Source organism: Gymnoscopelus braueri (assembly GCF_963280865.1).
Source record: "Gymnoscopelus braueri genome assembly, chromosome: 8".
Classification (NCBI taxonomy): Eukaryota; Metazoa; Chordata; class Actinopteri; order Myctophiformes; family Myctophidae; genus Gymnoscopelus; species Gymnoscopelus braueri.
Window position 1 is genome coordinate 626765 of NC_137609.1, and position 24905 is coordinate 651669.

Consider the following 24905-nt stretch of genomic DNA (forward strand, 5'->3'; position numbering starts at 1 on the left):
TCATGTCGGCAGCCAAAATGATTTTATCAGAGTCTAGGACTAGGCGTGATAGAAACTCTGAGAATTCAGGTAGAAATTCAGTGTAGGGCCCAGGAGGGCGGTACACTGTAACAAATAATAAAGGCTGTAATGATTTCCAGCTTGGGTGCGAAAGAGTGAGAACTAGACTTTCAAACGTGTTGTAAGTCAGCCTGGGTCTGGGTCTGATTATTAAGTTTGAGTTGAAAATGGCTGCAACTCCACCTCCAATCTGGCCGGTGTCTCGAGGGATATGAGCATTTGTGTGACTTGGTGGGGTGGCTGTATTTAGACTGACGTATTCTTACTCACTCAGCCATGTTTCGGTAAGACAAAGTAGATCAAGATAGTTGTCTGATATGATTTCATTTACCAATACACCTTTAGAGCGTAGAGATCTAATGTTCAGGAGTCCACATTTAATAATTTAGTTTTGTGGCACTACTGCATTAATTTTGATATGTGCCAAGTTTTTATGCACAGCTCCTCGAACCCCTGGTTTCACATACCTAGGGGGTCGAGTAGTTTCAATTGTTCTGATTTGTAGGGTAGGTGGCTGCTCTGGTGGAAGCACAGAGAAGCGTGTAGGACTGCAACTCTGCTTCCTGATCCCAACTCTGGGTGGTCATTGTTTATTGATAGACTCGTCTATATTTCTAGAGATGAGCGCCGCACCATCCCAAGTTGGATGTATGCAGTCTCTCTCCATCAGACCAGTTTTCCCCTCGAAAGTTTGCCAATGATTTATAAAGCCCACGTTATTATCTGGACACCACCTTGATAACCAGCGGTTGAATGAAGACATACGGCTGTACATCTCATCACTACAGCTACAGCCTGTTTTAGAAAACCCCTGGCAGTGAATGTAATATATATACCTGGAACAAAATATTTTAGATGGGGGGGAGGGGGGGATTCAAAACAGTGAGAAATCCCAAAGAATGAAAAAATCTTTCTTTTTAAAGCAGGGGTCTTCAACAAGGGGTCCCAGTCAGAGTACTACAGCGGGGCCGCCAAATCTTTGAGTGATTTAAATAAAAAAACATTGCACTAACCACTTGAACCATAGTATTCTTATTCTGGTGGGAGCAGATCTTTAAGCTTACAACACGTCACGCTCCGGCCAGTTGTAACCTTGTAGATCGGCTATTTTCTGCCAAAGAGGCGGGAAAAAAGAGCCGACCAAGTACAGAGCCAAGGGTCAAGTTTACTAAGTAAACAGTGTAAAAAAAAAATACATGAATCCAACATAGAAAGGATAATTATGTAAACAAACAAAAACATGAATTGACACAATGCTGATGATAGTGCTGCAAACAAGTCTGTGAAGCTGTCTATGAAATCTATGAAAAAGTTGTAATGTATTAGGGCTTCATATCTCTCTCGGCTAAGGGGTCCTTGGCCTGAAAATCATTGAAGACCCCTGTTTTAACTCTTTGTTTGGGTGACCCAGGAAACTCGTGAACATTGCAAAAAGTTGTGAAAAATTAGGGGAGCTCGGGTGGCGCAGTGGTTAAAATCCCTGCCCACCATCACAGAGGTTGTTTGTAGAACCATATGGCACATCTGGTTTTGTTTGATTTATTTATTTGATGTATTTGATTGCACAAATGTTTTTTGTATACATTATACAGGACATGTTCATTCCTTCCAAGGGAAAGTGTAAGATTTAGTTGTCGTTGTACCGTTTACATAATTAGTTTAGTTTAATATTAAAAGCAAAAGACGAAAAAAAACAAAAAAAAAAACAACAATACCAAAAATAAAAAATGTTGGTCGTCTTTATGTGACCGAGTGCAGTGCTTTGGGACATGGGGGGAGGGGGGTCATTTAGATGATTTTTTTTGCAGAAACTAAGCTTTCAAATGCTGTGTCATTCATTGAAATGGGAAAGGTATTTGATAAAGATGTATTCATTTGAAGCTTCTTAAGCCAGACTAGTCAAAGCAGAGAAAGTGACTTCTAAAGGTTTCACACGTTTAGGCCCCCTTAGAGCCTGGTAATGGGCGTCAACAGTAGCTAATCCCTGCCACACAATCAGAGAGGTGGGGCCTTTCCTGGACCCAAAACTTTAGGTACAACTCACGGCAAAGCAGTGGTCCAATTCTCTCCCAATTTGCTACAAAAATCGCTCATTGCAAAAGTAGATAATATCATCTACTTTCTTTTCCACCAAGTGTCTGCAAAATCTCAGCTCGCACTTTCACTTCCGGGATGTATGCAACGTCAAAATGATCCCAAAATTTGAGCCAATCATGTGCGCGCAACAAACAAGCGTTGCCACATCCGCGCAACGGGCGAGAAACAAGCGCTGGCGTGGTCTATGCACACAAGCCGGGCCGAACTTCTAGTTAATTCAACCCCTAACCAGTGTTGTGTGCGGTGTGCGGTGTGTGTGCGTGTGTGTGCGTGTGTGTGCGTGTGTGTGTGTGTGTTTGGCATGCATGTGCTTTGAACCAGGTTCAGCTGAAGGGACTGAGCGGTCACGTACAGTTTGACGAGCGAGGCCACCGTACCAACTACACACTGAATGTAATGGAGCTGACCAACGCTGGTCCTATGAAGGTACGTACCAACTATAATGGAACTGAGCCATGCTGGTCCCATGAAGGTACGTATACCAACTATATTGGAACTGAACCATGCTGGTCCCATGAAGGTACGTACCAACTATAATGGAACTGAGCCATGCTGGTCCTATGAAGGTACGTATACCAACTATGATGGAACTGAGCCATGCTGTCATACACAGCACAACATTTACTCTTAAAGGTAGGGTAAGTGATTTGCGTTGGTTAAAATAAATGTTAAATAGCTATATATTCTGATAGTACTCATTGCTATAGAGTGTTTGTTCAGTAAAATGAGTCTCCTTGTCTCTCCACCTCTTTATAGAACCTGAACTATGAAGGAAAGGTCAGAAAATTCCCAAATTTTGAAAAGGGACACTTTATTGGGTCTTAAAACATTTTTGATTTTGTTTTATTTTTTTTAACATTCCTTTGTATCATTTATTTGTTGTATCATATTTGATACAAGGGGTATTACAAGGGGTATTTCAAGTCGGTTTTAACATTACAAAAATATTATTTTAGACCTGTAGTATCAAATATGATACAAATCGTAAAGGACTATAGACCTGTAGTATCAAATATGATACAAACACTTTTGACATCATAAAAAACAAACTCAAATGCTAAATTTTGAGAGCTCATAAGTGCATTCAAGTTATCCAACACTTATTTCAAAATATTAGTAAAGATATACTAGGAAAACGTACCCGAACTGCTTAAAAAATAATTGTTTGTTAGTAGTGCATCAACCTCTCCTGTTTAGTTGATGGCAGCCATTTTGGGTCAGACCACCTGAGGCTCTGTAACTACCTGCGGTGCAAATGGTATGGTCCAGGGGGAAGTGGGGATGTGTCAGATATGATACAACAGGTTCTTGGTCCAAGTATTGATTACACTGATTTATTAAAAAATCAGTGTAATGTGTGTATCATATATGATACGTTTGGTGACATAGGGTTGTTAAACAGAAAATGCATTTTCGTTTCAGTTTCCAGTTTCATTTCCAATTTTATCCAACCAGGACAGAGAACTCAATCAGGATACAGATTAAACAAGTGAAATTGGAAGTGATGACACTAAGAAATGAGCAGACAAAATTGGAACTGGAACACTATACAAATTAAGCTTAAAAATGGGTACTTTCTCCTGATTGGCTGAGATTTTGACACCTACCGAAAAATGTATTTTCTGTTTAGTAAAGAGCTGGAGAGACAGGGAGACATCTGTTACTGAAAAAACACTATATAGCAATGATTACTATCAGAATATAGTATTTTAACCTTTTAACAAAATACTTTTTGTTTTAACCAAAAAATATCACTTACCCTACCTTTAAGTACTGTACTGGACGGTAGGGTAAGTGATATTACTTTGGTTAAAATAAGTGTTAAATAGCAATTCATGCTGTAAGTTAACCCTTCCATGTCGTGTTGTTGTGTCCAGGTGGGCTACTGGAACGAGAACAAACGCTACGTCAGCATAGCCGTGTACAAACCCCGCGTCGTGGAGGAGTTCAGCGGCCTCCAGAACAGAACCTACATAGTCACCACTATCCTGGTAAGAACCTGTATAAACATACATGGGCAACTGGCGGCCCGGGGGCCACATGCGGCCCCCACCTTCACTTAATGCGGGTTATTATCGGAATACTGATATATTATTGATGTCAGCTGTTACAATTCCAAACATGACCCGCTTTAATTACTTCAGTCTATATCCCTTATAAACAACCTACATAGTCAACACTATCACTTTATCTGTCTGTCTCTTATATGTCATCATGATGTGTGTGCATGGGGATCTCATCTTAAACAAGCTCAGTGCTTAATGAGTCTTCCAGTTTAGTAGACCTTGTATTGTGAATTTGTACTGTTATTCTCATGTCTTACTAAATAAAGTACATCAATCAATCAATCAATCAGACCTGCCAACCTGCACACATTTTGCGAGAAAAAAAAAACTAGTGTGTTTCATTGTGTTTGAATTTCTCTAATCTAAATCTACAAAGTAACTAAAGTTTTCAAATAATTGTAGTGGAGTAAAAATACAAGATTTGCCTCTGAGATGTATAGCGGAGTAGAAGTAAAAGTACTGAAAATTGGAAATACTCCAGTGAAGTAAAAAAAAAAGTTGTACAGTACTTGAGTAAATGTACTTAGTTACTTTACACCTCTGCGTGTGTCTTGCAGGAAGCTCCCTACGTGATGCTGAAGAAGAACCACGAGCAGCTGGTGGGCAACGACCGCTACGAGGGCTACTGCGTGGAGCTGGCGGCCGAGATCGCCAAACACGTGGGCTTCAACTACCGCATGGAGCTGGTGGGGGACGGCAAGTACGGCTCCAGGGACGCCCTGACCAAGATGTGGAACGGCATGGTGGGAGAGCTGGTCTACGGGGTGAGCATAGGCCTGACCTCGATTAGTCGAATAGTCGCTAATTAGTCGAGGGGTGTCTGAGTCGACTGCCAATCTCTTAGTCGAATTATAAAAAAAATATATATATTTTTTCTAAAGTCCTTAGCTCAGTGAAATGTTAGGGACCCAAAATAGTGTCACTACAAAGTACTACCAATCAACTCCAAATGGCTTGAAACGTGCTCCTAATTGTTTGGGTGGTCAATTTGGCGGGGTGAATAAAAAAGCTGTAAAAAAAGTGTAAGTAAAACAAATATATATATATATAAACAATTACTCAAATGGTTTGAAGTTTTTGTTTCACCCACTTCCGGTGGTCTGAGGCAAAAACGGAGCCCGATGTATTTGTATTTAGCCAAATCTTTGCTCCTGGGGGTCCCTATTACAACATATGTTGAGATGGGGGGCTGATAAATAGCAACAATATTTTTTTCAGAAAACTGTTAGCACTTAGAAAACATTTAATCGGTATCGGGGGGGGGGGGGGGGGGGGACCTTACCTTGGGAACCACTGCCTTATTGTCGAGGACTGAGAGAGATGACTGCGAATAAAACGCTGCCGGAGGGCTCGCTCGCTCGTCCATGGACGACCTCGAGAGAGAGAGAGAGAGAGAGAGAGAGAGAGAGAGAGAGAGAGAGAGAGAGAGAGAGAGAGAGAGAGAGAGAGAGAGAGAGAGAGAGAGTTTAATATTCAATAAACATCTCATAAACGTTTTCCTGCATGGGAGAGCAGAGATGCTTTTACGTTCATACCGTATATGAATACATCCCCCCCCCTCTCTCTCCCTTCCCCAAGTTTTTCAAATGGCGAATAAATACCTCATTTTGGAGGGAAATGTATGCAACAATATTCACCAGTGGCGGAAAAAGTACTAATTCTTTAAGTAAAAGTATCAATACCACAATGTAGAAGTACTCTGTTACAAGTAAAAGGCCCATCTTCAAAATGTTACTTGAGTAAAAGTACAAAAGTATTGGCATCAAAATATACTTAAAGTAAAAGACGCGTTTTGACGCGTTGTGAGCTTGTAGATCGGCTATTTTCAAATAGCCTATGTAGAAAGTAGGGCTAAAGTGGTGTTATAATGTTTTATAATGTAATCATGTATATAATATGCAAAGTTACTAAAGTTTTCAAATAATTGTAGTGGAGTAAAAGTACAATATCGGCCCCTGAGATTTAGTGGAGTAGAAGTAAAAGTATTGAAAATGGGAAATATCACAGTAAAGTAAAAATTCCTCAAAAGTGTACTTAAGTACAGTGCTTGAGTAAATGTACTTGGTTACTTTACACCACTGCGTATATGAATACCCCCCCCCCCCCCATCTCTCCCTTCCCTTCAAATAGCGAATAAATGCCTCATTTCGGAGGGAAATGTATGCAACGATATTCACACTGTATTCCATATGACACGCACACATACGTTGATCAGTTCCCATGGGAACTGAAGGCCTGCAGGCATCAACATCCATCATGGATGACGGCTTTTGAGGAAATCTTCTGTTTTTTGTTTGGGCTTTTTTTTCGAGTAAAATACAACTTGATTCTGGTTTCTAGGAAGAGTGTCATTATCATTCAACAGGAAGAAGACTGGCTCTGTCTATGGAAAACCTGAGGCCGAGAGAGAGAGAGAGAGAGAGAGAGAGAGAGAGAGAGAGAGAGAGAGAGAGAGAGAGAGAGAGAGAGAGAGAGAGAGAGAAGTGAGATAGAGAGCGAGCGAGCGAATCAGAGTTGTACGTCGGGCCTTGGAGCGAAGCTGACGATCATAGAAGCTCTGCTCCAAGGGAGAGGTGTGTGAGTGTGTGTGTGTGTGTGTGTGTGTGTGTGTGTGTGTGTGTGTGTGTGTGTGTGTGTGTGTGTGTGTGTGTGTGTGTGTGCGCGCTCGCGCACGCACGTGTGTGTGCAGGCTGCATTATGCTAATATCCCCCACAAACAGAGCAGAGGAACACTAACATATGTTCCCCAACGGAGTTCTACTCTACAACGCAAAAATACATGAGTCTTAAATATAGCTCTGACGGTGTACAAGCACAACCAAATGGACCCGTGCGGGATGGTTTCACTGTGTAACATGACACACACAAAAAGGTGGTTGATGGACAGTACATGGTAAAAGAGGGATTTATTGTCCTTAGGATAGGTATAGAGTATTCTCGGTTTACATCCGGGAGTATATGAATGGAATAGCACTCAGTGGTGGAAAGTAACTAAGTACATTTAATCAAGTACTGCACAATATTGATTTTTTTTTTTTTTTTACTTTACTGGAGTATTTCCAGCTTTCTGTACTTTTACTTCTACTCCACTACATCTCAGAGGCAAATATTGTACTTTTTACTCCACTACAATCATTTGAAAACTTTAGTGACTAGTTACTTTGTAGATTTTGATTATTATTACAAAACATACATTACCCACTTCAGCCCTGTATACATTTCGGCCATTTGAAAAATGCTTGTAGATCTGCTACTTAAAAAGATTTTTAGACATTTTATACATTTGAAAACGTGTGAAATGGGACATCCTGCATAATGAGTACGTTCTACTTATTGGTATTTTAAGTACATTGTGATACCAATACTTTTGTACTTTTATTCAAGTCAATTTTGAATTCCGGACTTTTACTTATAACAGAGTATTCAACATTGCAGTATTGATACTTTTACTTAAGTTAAAAATGTGAGTACTTTTTTCCACCACTGACTACGGGTCCATTTAGTTGTGTTTGCACACTCTCTCAGAGTTATATTTACGACTCGTGGTGTATACTGTGTAGCCTGACGCACACAACACAAAAAAAAGATTGTCCTTCAAAGGATTCTGATTTACGTCTTGCAGTTTATGAATAGAATAGCATATCATTAAGAATCCTTTGCTCATAACCGACGTCATCTATGTTATAAAAGCATGTTATACACAGCGGAGTGGATGATGGGGGATGTTATAATGGTCCACCTCCATAGAGATGCATGCCAGCCAGCATTGAGCCTTTCATTAAAGGGATATTTCACTTTAAAAAAAAGTGTTTTAGCCATCTGGGTGAATTCATCGGAAAACACTCGTCCTTGGTTCTGGTGACTGATATTGTCCTTCTAATAAGTGAGGAGACCGTGTTTTTCCAATTACTTTTTGGGGGGAAAATTGAAAGAATTAAATACAATAAAAATAACATTTAAAAAAAACACACCCCTCGCGTATTAGGAGGGCAGGATGAGTCACCAGAACCAAGGACGGGTGTTTTTGATGAATCTAACATGTTAAAAATTTGAAGTTGCAATGGGTTTGTATAGGAAGGGGATGTGTCTGATAAAATGAATATCAAATATCTAAATACTGAATCAAGCAACTTAAAAACTGTCCGGGGTGCTACCAAAAGCCTGAGTAGACGATCCAATTACCCAAAATTATTTTGAAAGTGAAATATCCCTGTAAGACCAGGAAGGCATCGGTGTCATTTTAAGATTTTGTTGGCTATTCAAAAGTAGCAGATATACAAGTATTTTCTGTTTAAGGATAATGGATAATGTACGTAATTTCAAGTAAAACACGGACTTTGCTTATCCAGTGCGAATGTGCCAAAAAAAAAACACAGATGTCAGGGGGTAATGTCTAAATTACCAGAGGTCTCCACATAATACTGATCCCGTGGGAATAGGGCTTTAGTGTGAATTAGCCGTAACAAAACATGAATGTTTTCTTTTATTTGTATTCGAAAAAAAGACTTTCCCGGGGGATTCAAAAGGTTTAGTTTAGTTTATTAGGACATTGTTATAAAAAACATATAGAAACAATACATATTAAATGGCAAGTTGCTGTGCAAGGAAAGGAAGAAGCCGGCTGGATTAAAAGTTCAATAAGAACAATACAAAATAATACAAGTTTCCAAGGGGAGCAGTGGTGAAAAAAAAAACATTTTATAAAGATTACTAAATCAATGGAGTAAGAAAGAAATGAGATATTGTTTTAAATGTTTCTTAAATATTGGGAAGAATAGTGAAGACTTTAAGTGATGCATCTAGAGAGCTCCACAACTGAGGGCCTCTAAATGTGATGAAATATTGATGTTACGAAGTACGATAAAAAGGTAAATTAAAATCATCTCTTTGCCTTGTGGGGTAGGAGGAGGGGTAGGAGTGAAACTCAGGTGCATGCTCATATCTGGCCAATTACAGAAAAGTGGGGCATTTGTAGAGAGTTTTATGTCAGCATGAAAAACAACTTGCAACGCAGGCATCTCTGTCAATTTCCCTCCCACCCAGCCACCCACCCAGCCCTGGGCTGATAAGAGGTGTGTGTGTGTGTGTGTGTGTGTGTGTGTGTGTGTGTGTGTGTGTGTGTGTGTGTGTGTGTGTGTGTGTGTGTGTGTGTGTGTGTGTGTGTGTGTGAGAGAGTGAGTGAGTGACGTTATCAGGACATTTTCATTTGTTAGCAAACATACTTCACAGCATGTTTTCCATTAGCGGCTGAACTTTCAGCCCGATGAACTTCCAACCACCCTGCTGTGCTGTGTGAAACATCCTGCCTCCTACCTCATTCATTATTGATGGACAACAAAGAACTCACACAGAGACACACGCATGACAGCGTATGTAAATGTAAAAATCCAGTGGTGGAAAAAGTACTCAAATGTTTTACTTAAGTAAAAGTATTACTCAGTCACTGCCAGATTTAATTCTGGCTGTGTTTGCCCACTCTGCCAGAAATGTTTTATTATTTTTTTTAACTTTCAACAGGTCACACAAAATTATATTCATTATGATCGCAAATCCGATCATTTGTAAACAGACAGGGGTGTGTGCGACACCCACACAACACACATTCCGATCGGCTCGGCCCGTTCTCGTGCAGCCCCGTGTAAACACGCCATTTCTCATCAAAATTGCACGGTTCACTTACTTTTTCAGCTCGCCACAGATAATGTACATCCCTTATGATCGCGTGTCCAACTGTTTGTAGACACACAGGCTAGGTGTGTGAATAGAGAACAAATATTCAATCCGCGACATTCCCTTCTCCTGTAGCAGCAGTTTGTAAACGGCGCGTCTGGCGGAACACGGCAAAAGAAAAAGGCAAGCCGAGAAATTTCAATGACAATGACAGAGTCAACCCATTGAGGCCTGAGGTTCCGATTCTGCAAAATGTCTTCTAAATCGTAAACGGTTGTCTGAAAAACGTATGTTTCTATATCAGTGGTGCTCAAACGTTTTCATGTCAAGGACCCCCAAAATTATATGTATTTGACCTCCATCTCAAAATATGTTGTTCCAGGGACCCCCAGAAGCAAAGAATAGAGTTACAAATGTTCGCTTTAAACAATATATATTCAAAGATTTGCACACATTTTCACGATTAAAAAAAATAGCAGAGCATGGAGAAGATAAACAAAGCAACAAAGAGAAACATGTCGAGGAAATTAATGCAAACATCAAGACAATTATATCTACATAATATCGTTTCTGTCGGCTGGAAACCTCATACTGTACGTCCAAAACTGTTTCTTTTTAGGATTCAAATTGAAAAATAACAAAAGTAGCAGATCTACAAGCTCAAAACATGTCGCTTCGCGCTGCGTTTAGAGCTTGTAGATCTGCTGCTTTTGATGTTTTTTTTGTGTGACGCTGTAGCATGATCAAGTATAGGGGCGTTAATTTATGGAAAAACACAAAAAGATAGAAATGGAGATAAGAGATTTCTACCCGACAGCAACGATACAGTACCAGTGGTGTAAATAAGAACATTTACCAAAGTACTGTACTCGAGTACAATTTTGAGGTACTTTTACTTTACTGGAGTATTTCCAGTTGTCTATACTTTTACTTCTACTCCATTACATCTCAGAGGCACATATTGTACTTTTACTCCACTACAATTATTTGAAAAAAATGTTTACTAGTTACTTTGCAGATATAAATTATTACATTATAAAACATACATGAACTACTTCCGATGCGACGCGTTGTGAGCTTGTAGATCAGCTATTTTCAGACATTTTAGTACTTTTACTTTTGGTACTTTAAGTGCATTTTGATACCAATACTTTTGTACTTTTACTCAAGTGAATTTTGAATTCCAGACTTTTACTTGAAACAAAGTACTTTTACATTGCAGTATTGATACTTTTACTTAACATATTGTGTGACAAAAACGGTCCAGACCGTTTAAGCCAATTTTAGTTTTTTATATATATGTTTTTTCACATGGGGCGCTCTAACGCAACTTTGGGATCATCCACGAAGTCTCTAAGCACGGATGTGGATCCGTGCCAAAAAACCTACCTCCCGTCCGCTCCCATTATAACTCCTTGAGAAAAAGCTTCATATCTCCATTTCTTTTTAATGTGGTGAAACGAGACGTTTTCGATGGGCGATCACTCTGCAATGGCGGATTGCGTTAGAAATATTATTGTTCCAGGCGTTAGTCGGGACCCTCCACCGTCGTGCACGCAGCGTTTGTTTACATCCGCGTCCTCGTAATGGCGACTACATTGTTAAACAACTCAGCGTACACGGTAAGAAGCGCTGGCACTAGATGTACCCTGTTTTACCCATTAAAGGAACATTTTGGACTAAAGTTTTCTTACCTTTTCTATGACGTTATGATATCTTAGGATGAATGGTACAGAAGAAAAATTTCATAACTCCACCCCTGAGCCGCCACAGCTTAAAAGGTGCGCGGATAGGCCTTAGGTTAGATCACATATTTTAACTCTTACCCTGCCAGAGTTTTTTTAGAGCAGTCTGTAGCCTCTGCCAGGGTTTTGAACGATTTTGTTACCTTTTCAAGTAGCCACAACATTTTTTCCTCCAGTATGATTGATCCCCTGATGGTTGCTAATCACTGAGGAGATTCAGGTGTGGTTTCACAAATGTCAACGAGGTCATTGTGACCTCGTTGACATGTGTTGTTTGATGTTTGAAAATAGCTCAAAACCAGTAGTTTTAAACCAAAAAACAATGTGAATTGTTTGTCCGTTTGAATTTTAACATTGAAGTGAATGGAGCAGCAAATCTTTGGAAATTGTTATCTCCTTAAAATATGTGATCTAACCTAAGGCCTATCCGCGCACCTTTTAAGCTGTGGCGGCTCAGGGGTGGAGTTATGACATTTTTCTACTGTACCATTCATCCTAAGATATCATAACGTCATAGAAAAGGTAGAAAACTTTAGTCCAAAATTCTCCTTTAAGACCTGGAACGCATCTGTGTCACTTTAGATTTCTTTGGCTATTCAAAAATAGCAGATATACAAGCTCATAGCGAGGCACCGAGTGCCGCGCTATGAGCTTGTAGATCTGCTATTTTTGAAAATTATTGAAAACAATTTTTTTCATTTTTTTTCAAAAAACTGTGATTTAGAAAACATTTTTAAGAATCGCCTCAGGTCTTAATGGGTTAATAAACCTCTGGCACATAATGTGTTAAGTAAAACATTTGAATACTTTTTCCACCACAAGTACAGTACACGTATTCAGGTGAACAACAGGACCATAGAAGCTCTGTTTCAAGATAACATCTAGTGTCAGTTTACTAGCCAACTGTCTTGCTGTTTCGATAAACGCCATTGGCTCATGCTTTATGGAGACCGGGAACGCTATCTGTGACATTTTAAGATTTCTTTGGCTATTCAAAAATAGCAGATATACAAGCTCATAGCGCGGCACTCGGAATGGCTTAACCAAAGTCATAAAAGAGAAGTTGCAAGTGTCTGAGAGAACAGGTGTGTCAGGCTTTAGCCGTGAGGGACCATGATGTCGGCAAACAACACTTCCAGCAGTTTGGACCGACTCCCTCTGGAAGTGAGGTCGGTTACAATTACAGCTGAACATGGTTCATAACATCTGTAATAACATAGTCTCTCTGAGGACCTTAACAATCATTTTAAGAAGAGTGCTGACGTTCATTCCCACCGCACCAGAGCCAGCATTGCAGAGCTGTACTTCGCCAAAGTTCCAAAACTAGATTACCTCTCTTTTTGTAAGACTCTATTTTGTTTATAAATGCATCTGCTAAATGCCTATGCAGTTGGTGACTCACCTTCTCGTTTTTCCTCTGGCATTTCATGTGTGTCAAGCGTGACTTTCTCTCTCTCTCTCTCTCTCTCTCTCTCTCCCTCTCCCTCCCCCCCTCTCTCTCCCCCTCCCCCCCTCTCTCTCTCTCCATCAGAAAGCAGACGTGGCGGTCGCCCCCCTCACCATCACGTTGGTACGTGAGGAGGTGATAGACTTCACCAAGCCCTTCATGTCTCTGGGCATCTCCATCATGATCAAGAAGCCCACCAAGTCCAAGCCGGGGGTCTTCTCCTTCCTGGACCCCCTGGCCTACGAGATCTGGATGTGCATCGTCTTCGCCTACATAGGAGTCAGCGTGGTGCTGTTTCTGGTGAGAGAGGGTGATGCTGGGTGGTGCTGGGTGATGCTGGGTGGTGGTGGGTGATGCTGGGTGGTAGTGGGCGATGCTGGGTGGTAGGGGGTGATGCTGGGTGGTGGTGGGTGATGCTGTGAGGTAGTGGGTGGTGCTGGGTGGTAGTGGGGGAGGCTGGGTGGTAGTGGGGGAGGCTGGGTGGTGGTGGGTGATGCTGGGAGGTAGTGGGTGATGCTGGGGGTGGTGGTGGTGGTGGTGGGGGATGCTGGGTGGTGGTGGTGGGTGATGCTGGGTGGTGGTGGGAGGTAGTGGGGGATGCTGGGTGGTGGCGGGTGATGCTGGGTGGTAGTGGGTGATGCTTGGTGGTGGTGGGTGATGCTGGGTGGTAGTGGGGGATGCTGGGTGGTGGTGGGTGATGCTGGGTGGTAGTGGTTGATGCCGGGTGGTAGTGGGTGATGCCGGGTGGTAGTGGGTGATGCTGGGTGGTAGTGGGGTATGCTGGGTGGTGGTGGGTGATGCTGGGTGGTAGTGGGTGATGCCGGGTGGTAGTGGGTGATGCCGGGTGGTAGTGGGTGATGCCGGGTGGTAGTGGGTGATGCTGGGTGGTAGTGGGTGATGCTGGGTGGTAGTGGGTGATGCTGGGTGGTAGTGGGGTATGCTGGGTGGTGGTGGGTGATGCTGGGTGGTAGTGGTTGATGCCGGGTGGTAGTGGTTGATGCCGGGTGGTAGTGGGTGATGCCGGGTGGTAGTGGGTGATGCCGGGTGGTAGTGGGTGATGCTGGGTGGTAGTGGGGTATGCTGGGTGGTGGTGGGTGATGCTGGGTGGTAGTGGTTGATGCCGGGTGGTAGTGGTTGATGCCGGGTGGTAGTGGGTGATGCCGGGTGGTAGTGGGTGATGCCGGGTGGTAGTGGGTGATGCCGGGTGGTAGTGGGTGATGCTGGGTGGTAGTGGGGTATGCTGGGTGGTGGTGGGTGATGCTGGGTGGTAGTGGGTGATGCCGGGTGGTAGTGGGTGATGCCGGGTGGTAGTGGGTGATGCTGGGTGGTAGTGGGTGATGCTGGGTGGTAGTAGGTGATGCCGGGTGGTAGTGGGTGATGCCTGGTGGTAGTGGGTGATGCCGGGTGGTAGTGGGTGATGCCGGGTGGTATTGGGTGATGCTGGTTGATGCTGGGTGGTGGTGGGGGATGCTGGGTGGTTTAGGTTCTGTCACATTTGGAAAAGGTTTTGATCACACTATCAGAGCTGATATGTGGACATCACTAGTCTGCTATGACATCACAAGTCTGCTGTGACATCACAAGTCTGCTATGACATCACAGGTCTGCTATGCAATTTTAATACCAGTGGTTCTCAAACGTTATACTTTAAAGGACCACCATGAGTATACAAATGGAACCAAATGGACCCCTATAGGAATCGTTAAAGTGAACCGGAATTGTTCAAATGCTAAAGGAGCCCTAATGCTGGGGGTTAGGCTAGGGTTTTTATAACACGGGCTAGGAAGGTCGGACGGTGACGAACTAGATACCTGAGTAAAGTTAACTTTGAGCTGCATCCAGCACATCCACTGCCATTTCGACGGCCTTACCTTTAGGCCGCTAGGGGCGGTGGAAATTCATGTTTTGGGGGGTTAATAGATTAGTTTTAATTATTTTTGTTTTAAGGAACTAACCGACTAATTAGCATGCATTTTTGGGTCTGGTTGGTTTCGGGCAGAATTTGAGAACTCTAGTTAGGGTTAGTGCATATGAAACTGGGGGTCCTTGAAATGAAAAAAAAAAGAGTTGAGAAGAAGCACTAAGCTAAAACACTCCTTACAGGTGAGTCGTTTCAGTCCGTACGAGTGGCAGGGCGGCGACGAAGACGACGACGACTACGAAGACGAGCAGCAGCAGGTGATGGCGTCAGGCTCCGCCTCCTGGGGGCGGGCTCCGCCCTGCTCTGACCCGGCGGGGGGTCAGAACCACCAGAACGGAGGAGGAGGAGGAGGAGCGGGGGGACCGCAGAAGGACAACAAGGAACAACAGTCTGAACACACCAACGAGTTTGGGATCTTCAACTCTCTCTGGTTCTCTCTGGGAGCCTTCATGCAGCAGGGCTGTGACATCTCACCCAGGTAATGGGACACTACGCTTTAGTGTGTGCGCGTGTGTGTGCGTGTGCGTGTGTTTGTGTGTGTGTGTGTGTGTGTGTGTGTGTGTGTGTGTGTGTGTGTGTGTGTGTGTGTGTGTGTGTGTGTGTGTGCGTGCGTGCGTGTGCGTGTGCGTGTGCGTGCGTGCGTGCGTGCGTGTGCGTGTGCGTGTGCGTGCGTGTGCGTGCGTGTGTGCGTGTGGGCCAATGTCTTAACCACTCATTCAGCGCCAGAATTATTTCAAGCTTGTTGATGCCAGGATTTTGCCAGGATTTTGCTATTATTTTACCTTTTCAAGTAGTCACAGAATATGTATCTTCAGTATGATTGATCCCCTGATGGTTGCTAATCACTGAGGTGATTCAGGTGTGGTTTCACAAATGTCAACGACGTCATTGTGACCTTGTTGACATGTGTTGTTTGATGTTTGAAAATGGCATCTTTCACTCAAAAAATCTTTCACAGGATTTGAGTTATTTTTTTCTCCGTTTATTTTTTAACATTGAAGTGCATGGAGCAGCAACTTTTTGAATAGCGTTATCTCCTAGTTCCTTTGAGGGGAAAAAAAAATTGAAACATTTATTTTAAATTTTGTATAGGAGACGTCAAAAGCCGTCATTGGCACTCAATGAGTTAAGACCTGAGGCCGATTCTACAAATACCTTCCAAAAATAAACAAATTGTCAGGGCGTTTCTGTCCGGGGTGCCCCACGGTGGGCGTGGCCCGGGGTGGGCTTGGCCAGGAATAAGGTGAATAGTAGAATTGGAGAATTACACATTTTGAGGGCAATTTTCCTGCGGGTCCGCACAAGAGAAATACAGTGGTTGCTTTGTGTTTTAAAACCTTTTTAAGACTTGATTTATACTTACGTGTGTGCTGCATCTGGCACACAGAAATTCACCGCTTTACAAACTCACAATTCATCGCAATGCTGCACCATGTGAGCTTGTAGATCAGGCAATTCTGGATGTGCAACACAGGCATGCGATTAAACGCTGGGCATATAGGGTTAGGGTTCAAAATGGATGTTCTCCCCCTTAATTTTTTGCCTCTTGGGGCACCGCCTCCTTTTTTTGTGTAAAAACACGAACTATGTTTGGCTCCTCCCCTTTCTTAGTCCACTTCCTCCCGGGTGTTTATTCCTACTAATAACAACAACAACACTACATGTTTACGGCAGCGGTGCTGACACGTTCTGCTGCAGAACGTCTTGAGAGATTAAAAAAAAAAAAAAACGGCCAAAAGTATAGTTAAAGCATCGTGACGCATTGTGAGCTTGTAGATCGGCTATTTTCAAATGGCCTGTCTAAGGAGTTTTCCTTAATTTTTATGCAGTGAGCGAGTCTTTTTCTGCCAGTTTTCCAAGACACAGCCTAGAAAAGACAAGAGAAAGTCTAGGAGAGAAAGTTGGTTCATATTGATGAGGGAATAGAGTTTATTTTGCTTCAGTGGATTCACACACACACAGAGCCCTGGAGGCAGACAATGACTCACTGTTTTATAATTCATGCTGAGGTAAGACTTTAACCCGTTAAGACCTGAGGCCCATTCTACAAATGCCTTCTGAATCCGTAGTTATCAAACCTTTTATAGTGTCAAAGACCCCCAAAAGGATATGTATTTGGCCGTGGACCCCCCCCCCTCCCAGAACAGAAGATTTGTATTTTAAAAAAATCTACATTTGTCAAAATCTTTCAAACACTTTCAAGATTGTCTAAAATGGCAGATGTACAAGCTCATCTTGCGACCCCCCCCCCCCCCCCCAACAAAAAAAACATGTTGGGACCCCCCCCACCCACTGTTCTAAATCTTAAGAGTTTTCTGTAAAACGTACGTAGATACGGGCATTGCTCTGAGCAACACTATGCAGATAGACTGAATGTCTCTGTCCGTGGTTCTGATCTATTCAGTACCAAGGACAGCTCTGTGCAGCAGGCCCCGTACAAAAGGACAAAAATTAATGAATATAACGCCACAATCATTTTAACCACTTTAACCATATCTTATACTTTGGCTATTCAAAAGATAGCAGATATACAACAAGCTCATAGCACGGCACCGAGTGCCGACATATGAGGTTTCCACCCGAATTTTTCCGGTGTCATAATAAATGCGAAACTTTAGGTTGGCCCTTCCAAGGAAGTGGTCCGACCGAGGGTGTCATTGACATTCACACACATCTTTGATACAAAATAGCATTCTTGTGATTCTTATTATAGTGGATGGTGTCCTCAATGTGAATAAATAGATGCACTGTGGGGGGCAGTGGATTAACTCATTAAGAAAGCATCTGTGTCATCTTTGGCTTTTCAAGAATAGCAGATCTACAAGCTCATAGCGCGGCACCGAGTGCCGTGCTATGAGCTTGTATATCTGCTATTTATTTATTTTAAATCGGAAACATTTGTGCAAATCTTTGAATATATATATATATATATATTTTTGGGCGGTGAAACCGCCCCTATAAGTGAGGTTTGGAAATTTGTACAATTATCCTGCGCTGTGATTGGCCAACATTTTTTACAATTATCCTGCACCGTGATTGGCCAATCACAATCTATTCAGGACTGTGATTGGCCAGTGTCACATGACACATGTGCATAGCCCTATATAAGAAACCATAAATTTGTTTTTTTCAAGTTATGGTTTAGTCCATCATAAAGAGTGTTTCAATAAATGTATTTATCTTTTGTACATGATTGGTTGACTCCATTCAGTATTGTGATTAGCTAGCAAGACACCGCCCACTTCACACAGGGTGTGATTTTTTTTTTAAAGCGAACATTTTAACTCAAATCTTTGCTTCTGGGGATTTTACAAATGTCTTCTAAATCCTACCAGTTTTTTTTGTTTCTATATCAGTGGTTCAATTTGAGTTCAAAATGTTAGCTTTAAAAATATTTATACACGTATATATTCAAAGATTTGCACACATTTTCACAAAAAAAATAAAAATGCTGATCTACAAGCACTCGGTGCCGTGCTATATGAGCTTGTATATCTGCAATGTTTTTAATAGCCAAAGAAATCTAAAAATGTCACATATGCGTTCCCGGTCTTAATGGATTATTATTATGTATGGAACATTTTGGTAGATGATGATGATGATGATGATGATGATGATGATGATGATGGAGTGTCATTGAGGCGACCTTGGCTGCTTGATAGCGATAGCAGTCCTTATATGGTGTTTGTGTGTGTGTGTGTGTGTGTGTGTGTGTGTGTGTGTGTGTGTGTGTGTGTGTGTGTGTTTGTGTGTGTGTGTGTGTGTGTGTGTGTGTGTGTGTGTGTGTGTGTGTGTGTGTGTGTGTGTGTGTGTGTGTGTGTGTGTGTGTGTGTGTGGGTGGGGTGGGGGCTCAGCGGGTGTCCTTAAAAGACCTCCTTTCTTTGTGTTGTCTGTCTAAAGTCACCCAGGGGGGGCTTCTGTATGAGATGCCCTGATTACGGTGGACATGGTGCTTCTTCGTGTGTGTGTGTGTGGGGAGGTGTGTGTGTGCGCATGGGGAGGTGTGTGTGTGTGTGTGTGTGTGTGTGTGTGTGTGTGTGTGTGTGTGTGTGTGTGTGTGTGTGTGTGTGTGTGTGTGTGTGTGTGTGTGTGTGTGTGTGTGTGTGTGTGTGTTTTACATGACAGATCACAATAGAAGTTGACCACATCACAAAGGACATATTATCCAAACATCGCCCTCTCTCTGTGACAATGTGCAACGCATCCCTGTGTCAAACCTTCCATGTTTCATCTCTGTATTGATAAACTCCATATCGTATTGATACATTTTTCCAGCACATATTTCATACTGCATAACACTCAAGATGATGATGCTGTTGTTTTTTAATGAAACAATGCATTTGTCTTCCTGCAGATTACTGCACCTTTGCAATGGTTCGCAACCTTCGTTGAGCAGATATACAAGCTCGTAGCGCGACACCGAGTGCCGCGCTACGAGCTTGTAGATCTGCTATTTCTGAAAAGTCATGAACATTTTCACAAATCTTTAGTTTGAATATATATTTATGTTTTTGTTTGCTATATCAGTGGTTCTCAAACTGTTTTCATGTCAAGGACCCCCTAAATTATATGTATTTGTCCTGCATCTTACAGCTAGGTTATTAGTGCTGCTTGTTTTTTTGGCAGCTTAGGACATGTTTACAAGTTGGCCACAAGAGGCTCCCAACAACTTGGAATGCCCCAAAAAAGGCTTGCAAAATACTGTGCTCTCTATTTTTGGTAGCCGGCAAATATGGCAAAAGTACACAGTTACTTATACCCCTGAGGGGCGTTTGGGTGCCTGTCCAGGATTTTACTGAATGTATTTTTTACAGCCTGTTTGAGTCCCTGTGTGGTCCTTTTTAATTGTGGACATAATCTATTATGCTGTGTTTAAGCCAACGACAAGCAACGCTCGATGTTTGTAGCTGCTACAAAATCTACAAAGCTACAATCCAAGTTGAGCTGGCTTCAACTGCAGCCACAAAACCACCAAGTGTTTTTTGGACTAGGCTTCTGTTTCCTTCAAATAATGCATGTATTATTTAAAGGAGTACATAAGACCAAGTGATCCTACCTGACCACACGCTGTGCAGCCAAAGTTAACTCCTTTTCCAATTAGCCATGGGTGCTTTGTTTGGTGGACCTCTAGAAATTTAAAATATTACTCTGTCTCTTAGACATTTTGTTTCTATTGTGTCTTGACTCTTGTGTGTGGGTCCTTCACTGACTTCACAACAACAATTCCGATTCCGGGGTTATTTTTGTCTACCGTAGTTCTGTTCTGGCGCTTTTTTGAGGTAGCGGAGTGCCCTCTACAGGTTCCGATGTTTCTACATCAGTGGTTCTCAAACCTTTTCATGTCAAGGACCCCCAAAATGATATGTATTTGGTCACGGACCCCCATCTGAAAATATGTTGTTCCAGGGACCCCCCAGAAGCAAAGATTTGAGTTACAAATGTTCGCTTTAAAAAATATACATTCAAAGATTTGCACAAAGATTTTTCAAAAATAGCAGATCTACAAGCTCATAGCGTGGCACTCGGTGCTCCTCTCTATGAGCTTGTAGATCTGCTATTTTTTAATAACCAAATAAATCATAAAATGACACAGATGCGTTACCGGTCTTAAAGGGTTAACCCTCAGGCTTTATATTTTCCTTTATATTTTGGACGCACGCTTGACATCTTTTGTAGCTGCCAGTGTGAACACACAGCATCAGAATGTGTGTGTGTGTGTGTGTGTGTGTGTGTGTGTGTGTGTGTGTGTGTGTGTGTGTGTGTGTGTGTGTGTGTGTGTATGCGTCATGCACGTGCACACATAGACATGAAAGGGGGCTAGAGCCCCTGCCCTTTTTTCCCCCCGTGCCCTCTCCAGACTGAAAACCCCCCCCACAAAATAAATGTCAACTGCCCCCAGCGGCCTAACGGTAAGGCAGACGGAAATGGTTAACTTTACTCAGGCATATAGTTCGTCGCCGTCCAACCTTCCTAGCCCGTGTTATTAAAGAGAAACGGGCGACAATGGCCAAAACTCAATCGAAAATCGGCGCTCGAGAACCAGCTAAAGTGGCCGTTTTCAAGATGTTTTGGCCATTATCTCTGGAACGGAAGGTCCAATCAGCTGAGATTTTTGTTTGTTTTATTTTCTGAGGAACTTACAGCAATTCCACTGTCTGACTCATGCATAATGTATGCACGCATTCTCTCTCTCTCTCTCTCTCTCTCTCTCTCTCTCTCTCTCTCTCTCTCTCTCTCTCTCTCTCTCTCTCTCTCAGACACACACAAACACACACGCACGCACGCACATTTGCCGGTAACACAATTGCCACTTTAGTTTGGATACAAAAAGGGCAAGAGTTACTCGTTCAATATCTTCTATATCTGCGAGTGCCTTTTTTTATTTCATTTTGTTTCGTTGTCGACACTCGATTAAATGATCTGTGTAAGATGTCTGTTCAGCCGTTTGGCATTCCAATCACAAAACAATTTACACTCGCAGCCAGTTTTTCAGCCCCTCAAAACGACTTTGTGATTCACAACTTTTACAGTCGACTAAATGACTTCACAGTCGATCCCACTTGTTTCATTTGTGGAGCGCACAGTCTGTGGTAGCAGTTTAGAGCAAGAAATTAACAAGGAATTGCAGTGAACATTTGCTCTTTCAAAACTTCAGGTGCTGTATAGGTGATGTTTGTTGGTTAATACAAAAAATAATTGTGTTGTTAAAAGGCTAAAACTCTATTCTGATTGTAATCATTGTTATAGTGTTGAAGTTTCCAATTTCATCAAGACCCTCCGGTCTGTTTGCACGCCATGGTGAGCCAGCTTTAATTCTCACAATGCTCTAACTCAACTCCTCGCTTGGGGGTCTGCACCGAATGTTGCCTCTTCATGCACAGCTTCAGTGGCGGACAGTAACTAAGTACTTTACTTGAGTCATTTACTTAATAACGTGTGTGTGTGTGTGTGTGTGTGTGTGTGTGTGTGTGTGTGTGTGTGTGTGTGTGTGTGTGTGTGTGTGTGTGTGTGTGTGTGTGTGTGTGTGTGTGTGTGTGTGTGTGTGTGTGTGTGTGAGAGAGAGAGACTCTGTTTTACACAAACATACATGCATGCACGCACGCTCACACACACACACACACACGCACACACACACTCACACACTCACCTCCGGCTACGTGTGTGTTTGTGGGTGCGTGTGCATGCCCGGTGCATGTGTGTGTCCATCTATGTGTAACTTTCAGAAACATGTCAGTCAATGGCGGCTAAGGGCAAAATTCATTACAAATGCAGGGATGTTGGCCTCAGTGCCCAGTCTTCTCCCCTGATGGCCTCAGTGCCCAGTCTTCTCCCCTGATGGCTTCAGTGCCCAGTCTTCTCCCCTGATGGCCTCAGTGCCCAGTCTTCTCCCCTGATGGCCTCAGTGCCCAGTCTTTTCCCCTGATGGCCTCAGTGCCCAGTCTTTTCCCCTGATGGCCTCAGTGCCCAGTCTTCTCCTCTGATGGCCTCAGTGCCCAGTCTTCTCCTCTGATGGCCTCAGTGCCCAGTCTTCTCCTCTGATGGCCTCAGTGCCCAGTCTTCTCCCCTGATGGCCTCAGTGCCCAGTCTTCTCCCCTGATGGCCTTAGTGCCCAGTCTTTATGATGGCTGATGATCTTAATGATGTGGAACAAGTGGTCTGTTCTGGCAGCTAAGCGTCCGTGCCAAAGGATTATGGGAGATTATTTGTTGCTGTCGGGCAGAAATCTCTTATCTCGATAATATAAGATTTTGTGTTTTTTTTTCTTAAATTAACGCCCTACTTTATCACACTACAGCATCACCCGAAAGCATCAAAAGCAGCACATCTACAATCTCGAAACGCGTCGCTTCACGCCGGGTTTCGAGATTGTAGATCTGCTGCTTTTGAATTTAGATCCAAAAAAGCAACAGTTTTTGGACGTATGAGTTTTTCCACTGGACAGAGACGATATCTAATATCCTGATGCGTGTTCATCAGTTCAACTCCACTCAGCCGTTGTGTCAATCATCATATATTTTCAGATATGCCTTCAAGTGATGTAACAAATAAAAAAAAACTCTGAAGGAACTCGGCTTGTATACCGGCAGCATGGAGAAAGTAACATTTACTCAAGTACTATACTATAGTACAATTTTGAGGTACTTTTACTTTACTGGAGTATTTCCAATTGTCTATACTTTTACTTCTACTCCTCTACATCTCAGAGGAAAATATTGTACTTTTACTCCACTACAATTATTTGAAAACTTTAGTTACTAGTTACTTTGTAGATTTTGACTATTATTACAAAACATACATTAAGCACTTTAGCCCTATATACGTGCATGTCGGCCATTTGAAAATAGCCGATCTACAAGCACACAATGCGTCGCATCGCGATGCATTGTGTGCTTGTAGATCGCTATTTTCAAAAGATGTTTATACACTTGAAAACTTGAAATGGGACATTCTTCATAATGAGAACTTTTACTTTTGTACTTTAAGTTTATTTTGATACCAATACTTTTGTACTTTTACGCAAGTCAATTTTGAATTCCAAATTTTTACTTGTAACAGAGTATTTCTACATTGCAGTGTTGATACTTTTACCTAAGAAACAAATGCGAGTACTTTTTTCCACCACTGGTTAGATTTTAGGTGTGCCAATGCTGTCTTATCATGCTTTGGCACATTGGCCACGCCCCTTGCCTCTGTACACACCTATGAAGATCTAACAAACTCATTATTATTGTGTTGTGGTGAAGCTCATAGAGTTAGAATATATCTAGAGGGCGGACTGCCCCGCCCCCAGCTGTTCATTTCAGTGAAAGTTGCTCAGTGGCGTTTTGAAGCACCCGGAAGTCTGCCGGAAGTATACCATTGGGTCCATTGGGTCTATGCTTATGAGTCTGTGAGCAGTGAGCAGGCGCAGGTGACCTTTGTTAATTTCGTCGACTAAAACAATGACGAAAAATGTTCGTCGACTCCCATTTTTTCACTGGCGAAAACTAACTAAAAACTAAGCTAAGAAGACTAAAACTAAGACTAAATATATTGACAATTTCGTCAACAAATGAAAACTAGACTAAAATGTTAGTGAGGGACAAGTGGGGAAGAGATCCAGTAGAACTAAAAGACAAGTCATTTTATGTTTGGTTGAGCTTGGGTGTTGCGCACTGAAAATAGCAGATCTACAAGCTCACAACGCGTCTCTCTGCAACGCGTTGTGAGCTTGTAGATCTGCTGTTTTCAGACTAAATCAACTGTATATTTAGTTGACTGTAATCTTATGATATATAGTCGACGAAACTAGTCAAAAACTAAAACATTTCAGATGACTAAAATATGACTAAAACTTAAATCAAAATTAGCTGGTGAATTCTCAGATTTGACGACCAGGCTTGGCAGCTTCACTGTTCATACCGCGGCTCTTTGGTACAGCTGTGTTGCTTACTAGTCTGCCATGTTTTTAATCTGCTGTAGTATTTTGTAACCTGAACTGGAAAACAAACTACAAAAAACAGTGGTTTAAAGTAACTAAGTACATTTACTCAAGTGATGTACTTAAGTACAATTTTGAGGTATTTTTACTTTACTGGAGTATTTCCAATTGTCAGTACTTTTACATCTCAGAGGCAAATATTGTACTTTTACTCCACTACAATTATTTGAAAACTTTAGTTACTAGTTACTTTTCAGATATCAATTATTATATTATAAAAAATACATTACTTCAGCTCTATTTCATACCTAGGCTATATGAAAACCGTTCGTCCCATATTTGGCTATGCCAGTCTACCTGTGCATGTCAAACAAGGACATGTCCGACTACTGCACACATTGGCATTGCTAGGCAACGTGTTGTTTGTTGTTTGTGTTGCGTGTGACACGGACCAGAACCCAGGAGGGCCTCTATAAGA

The 24905-nt window shown here is 42.2% G+C and overlaps 1 protein-coding gene across 1 annotated transcript in view; it reads left to right on the forward strand.

The window, feature by feature from the left end:
• Positions 1-24905, forward strand: part of LOC308091175 (glutamate receptor 1-like) — a gene marked incomplete at both ends in the record, with an annotated part of 191888 nt that overhangs the window by 129390 nt on the left and 37593 nt on the right. The window contains 5 exons of the mRNA XM_080436598.1: positions 2479-2583; positions 4035-4148; positions 4781-4987; positions 13170-13385; positions 15189-15484. Of these exons, the coding sequence (XP_080292724.1) occupies positions 2479-2583; positions 4035-4148; positions 4781-4987; positions 13170-13385; positions 15189-15484 (938 nt within the window). The remainder of the gene's footprint in view (positions 1-2478; positions 2584-4034; positions 4149-4780; positions 4988-13169; positions 13386-15188; positions 15485-24905) is intronic.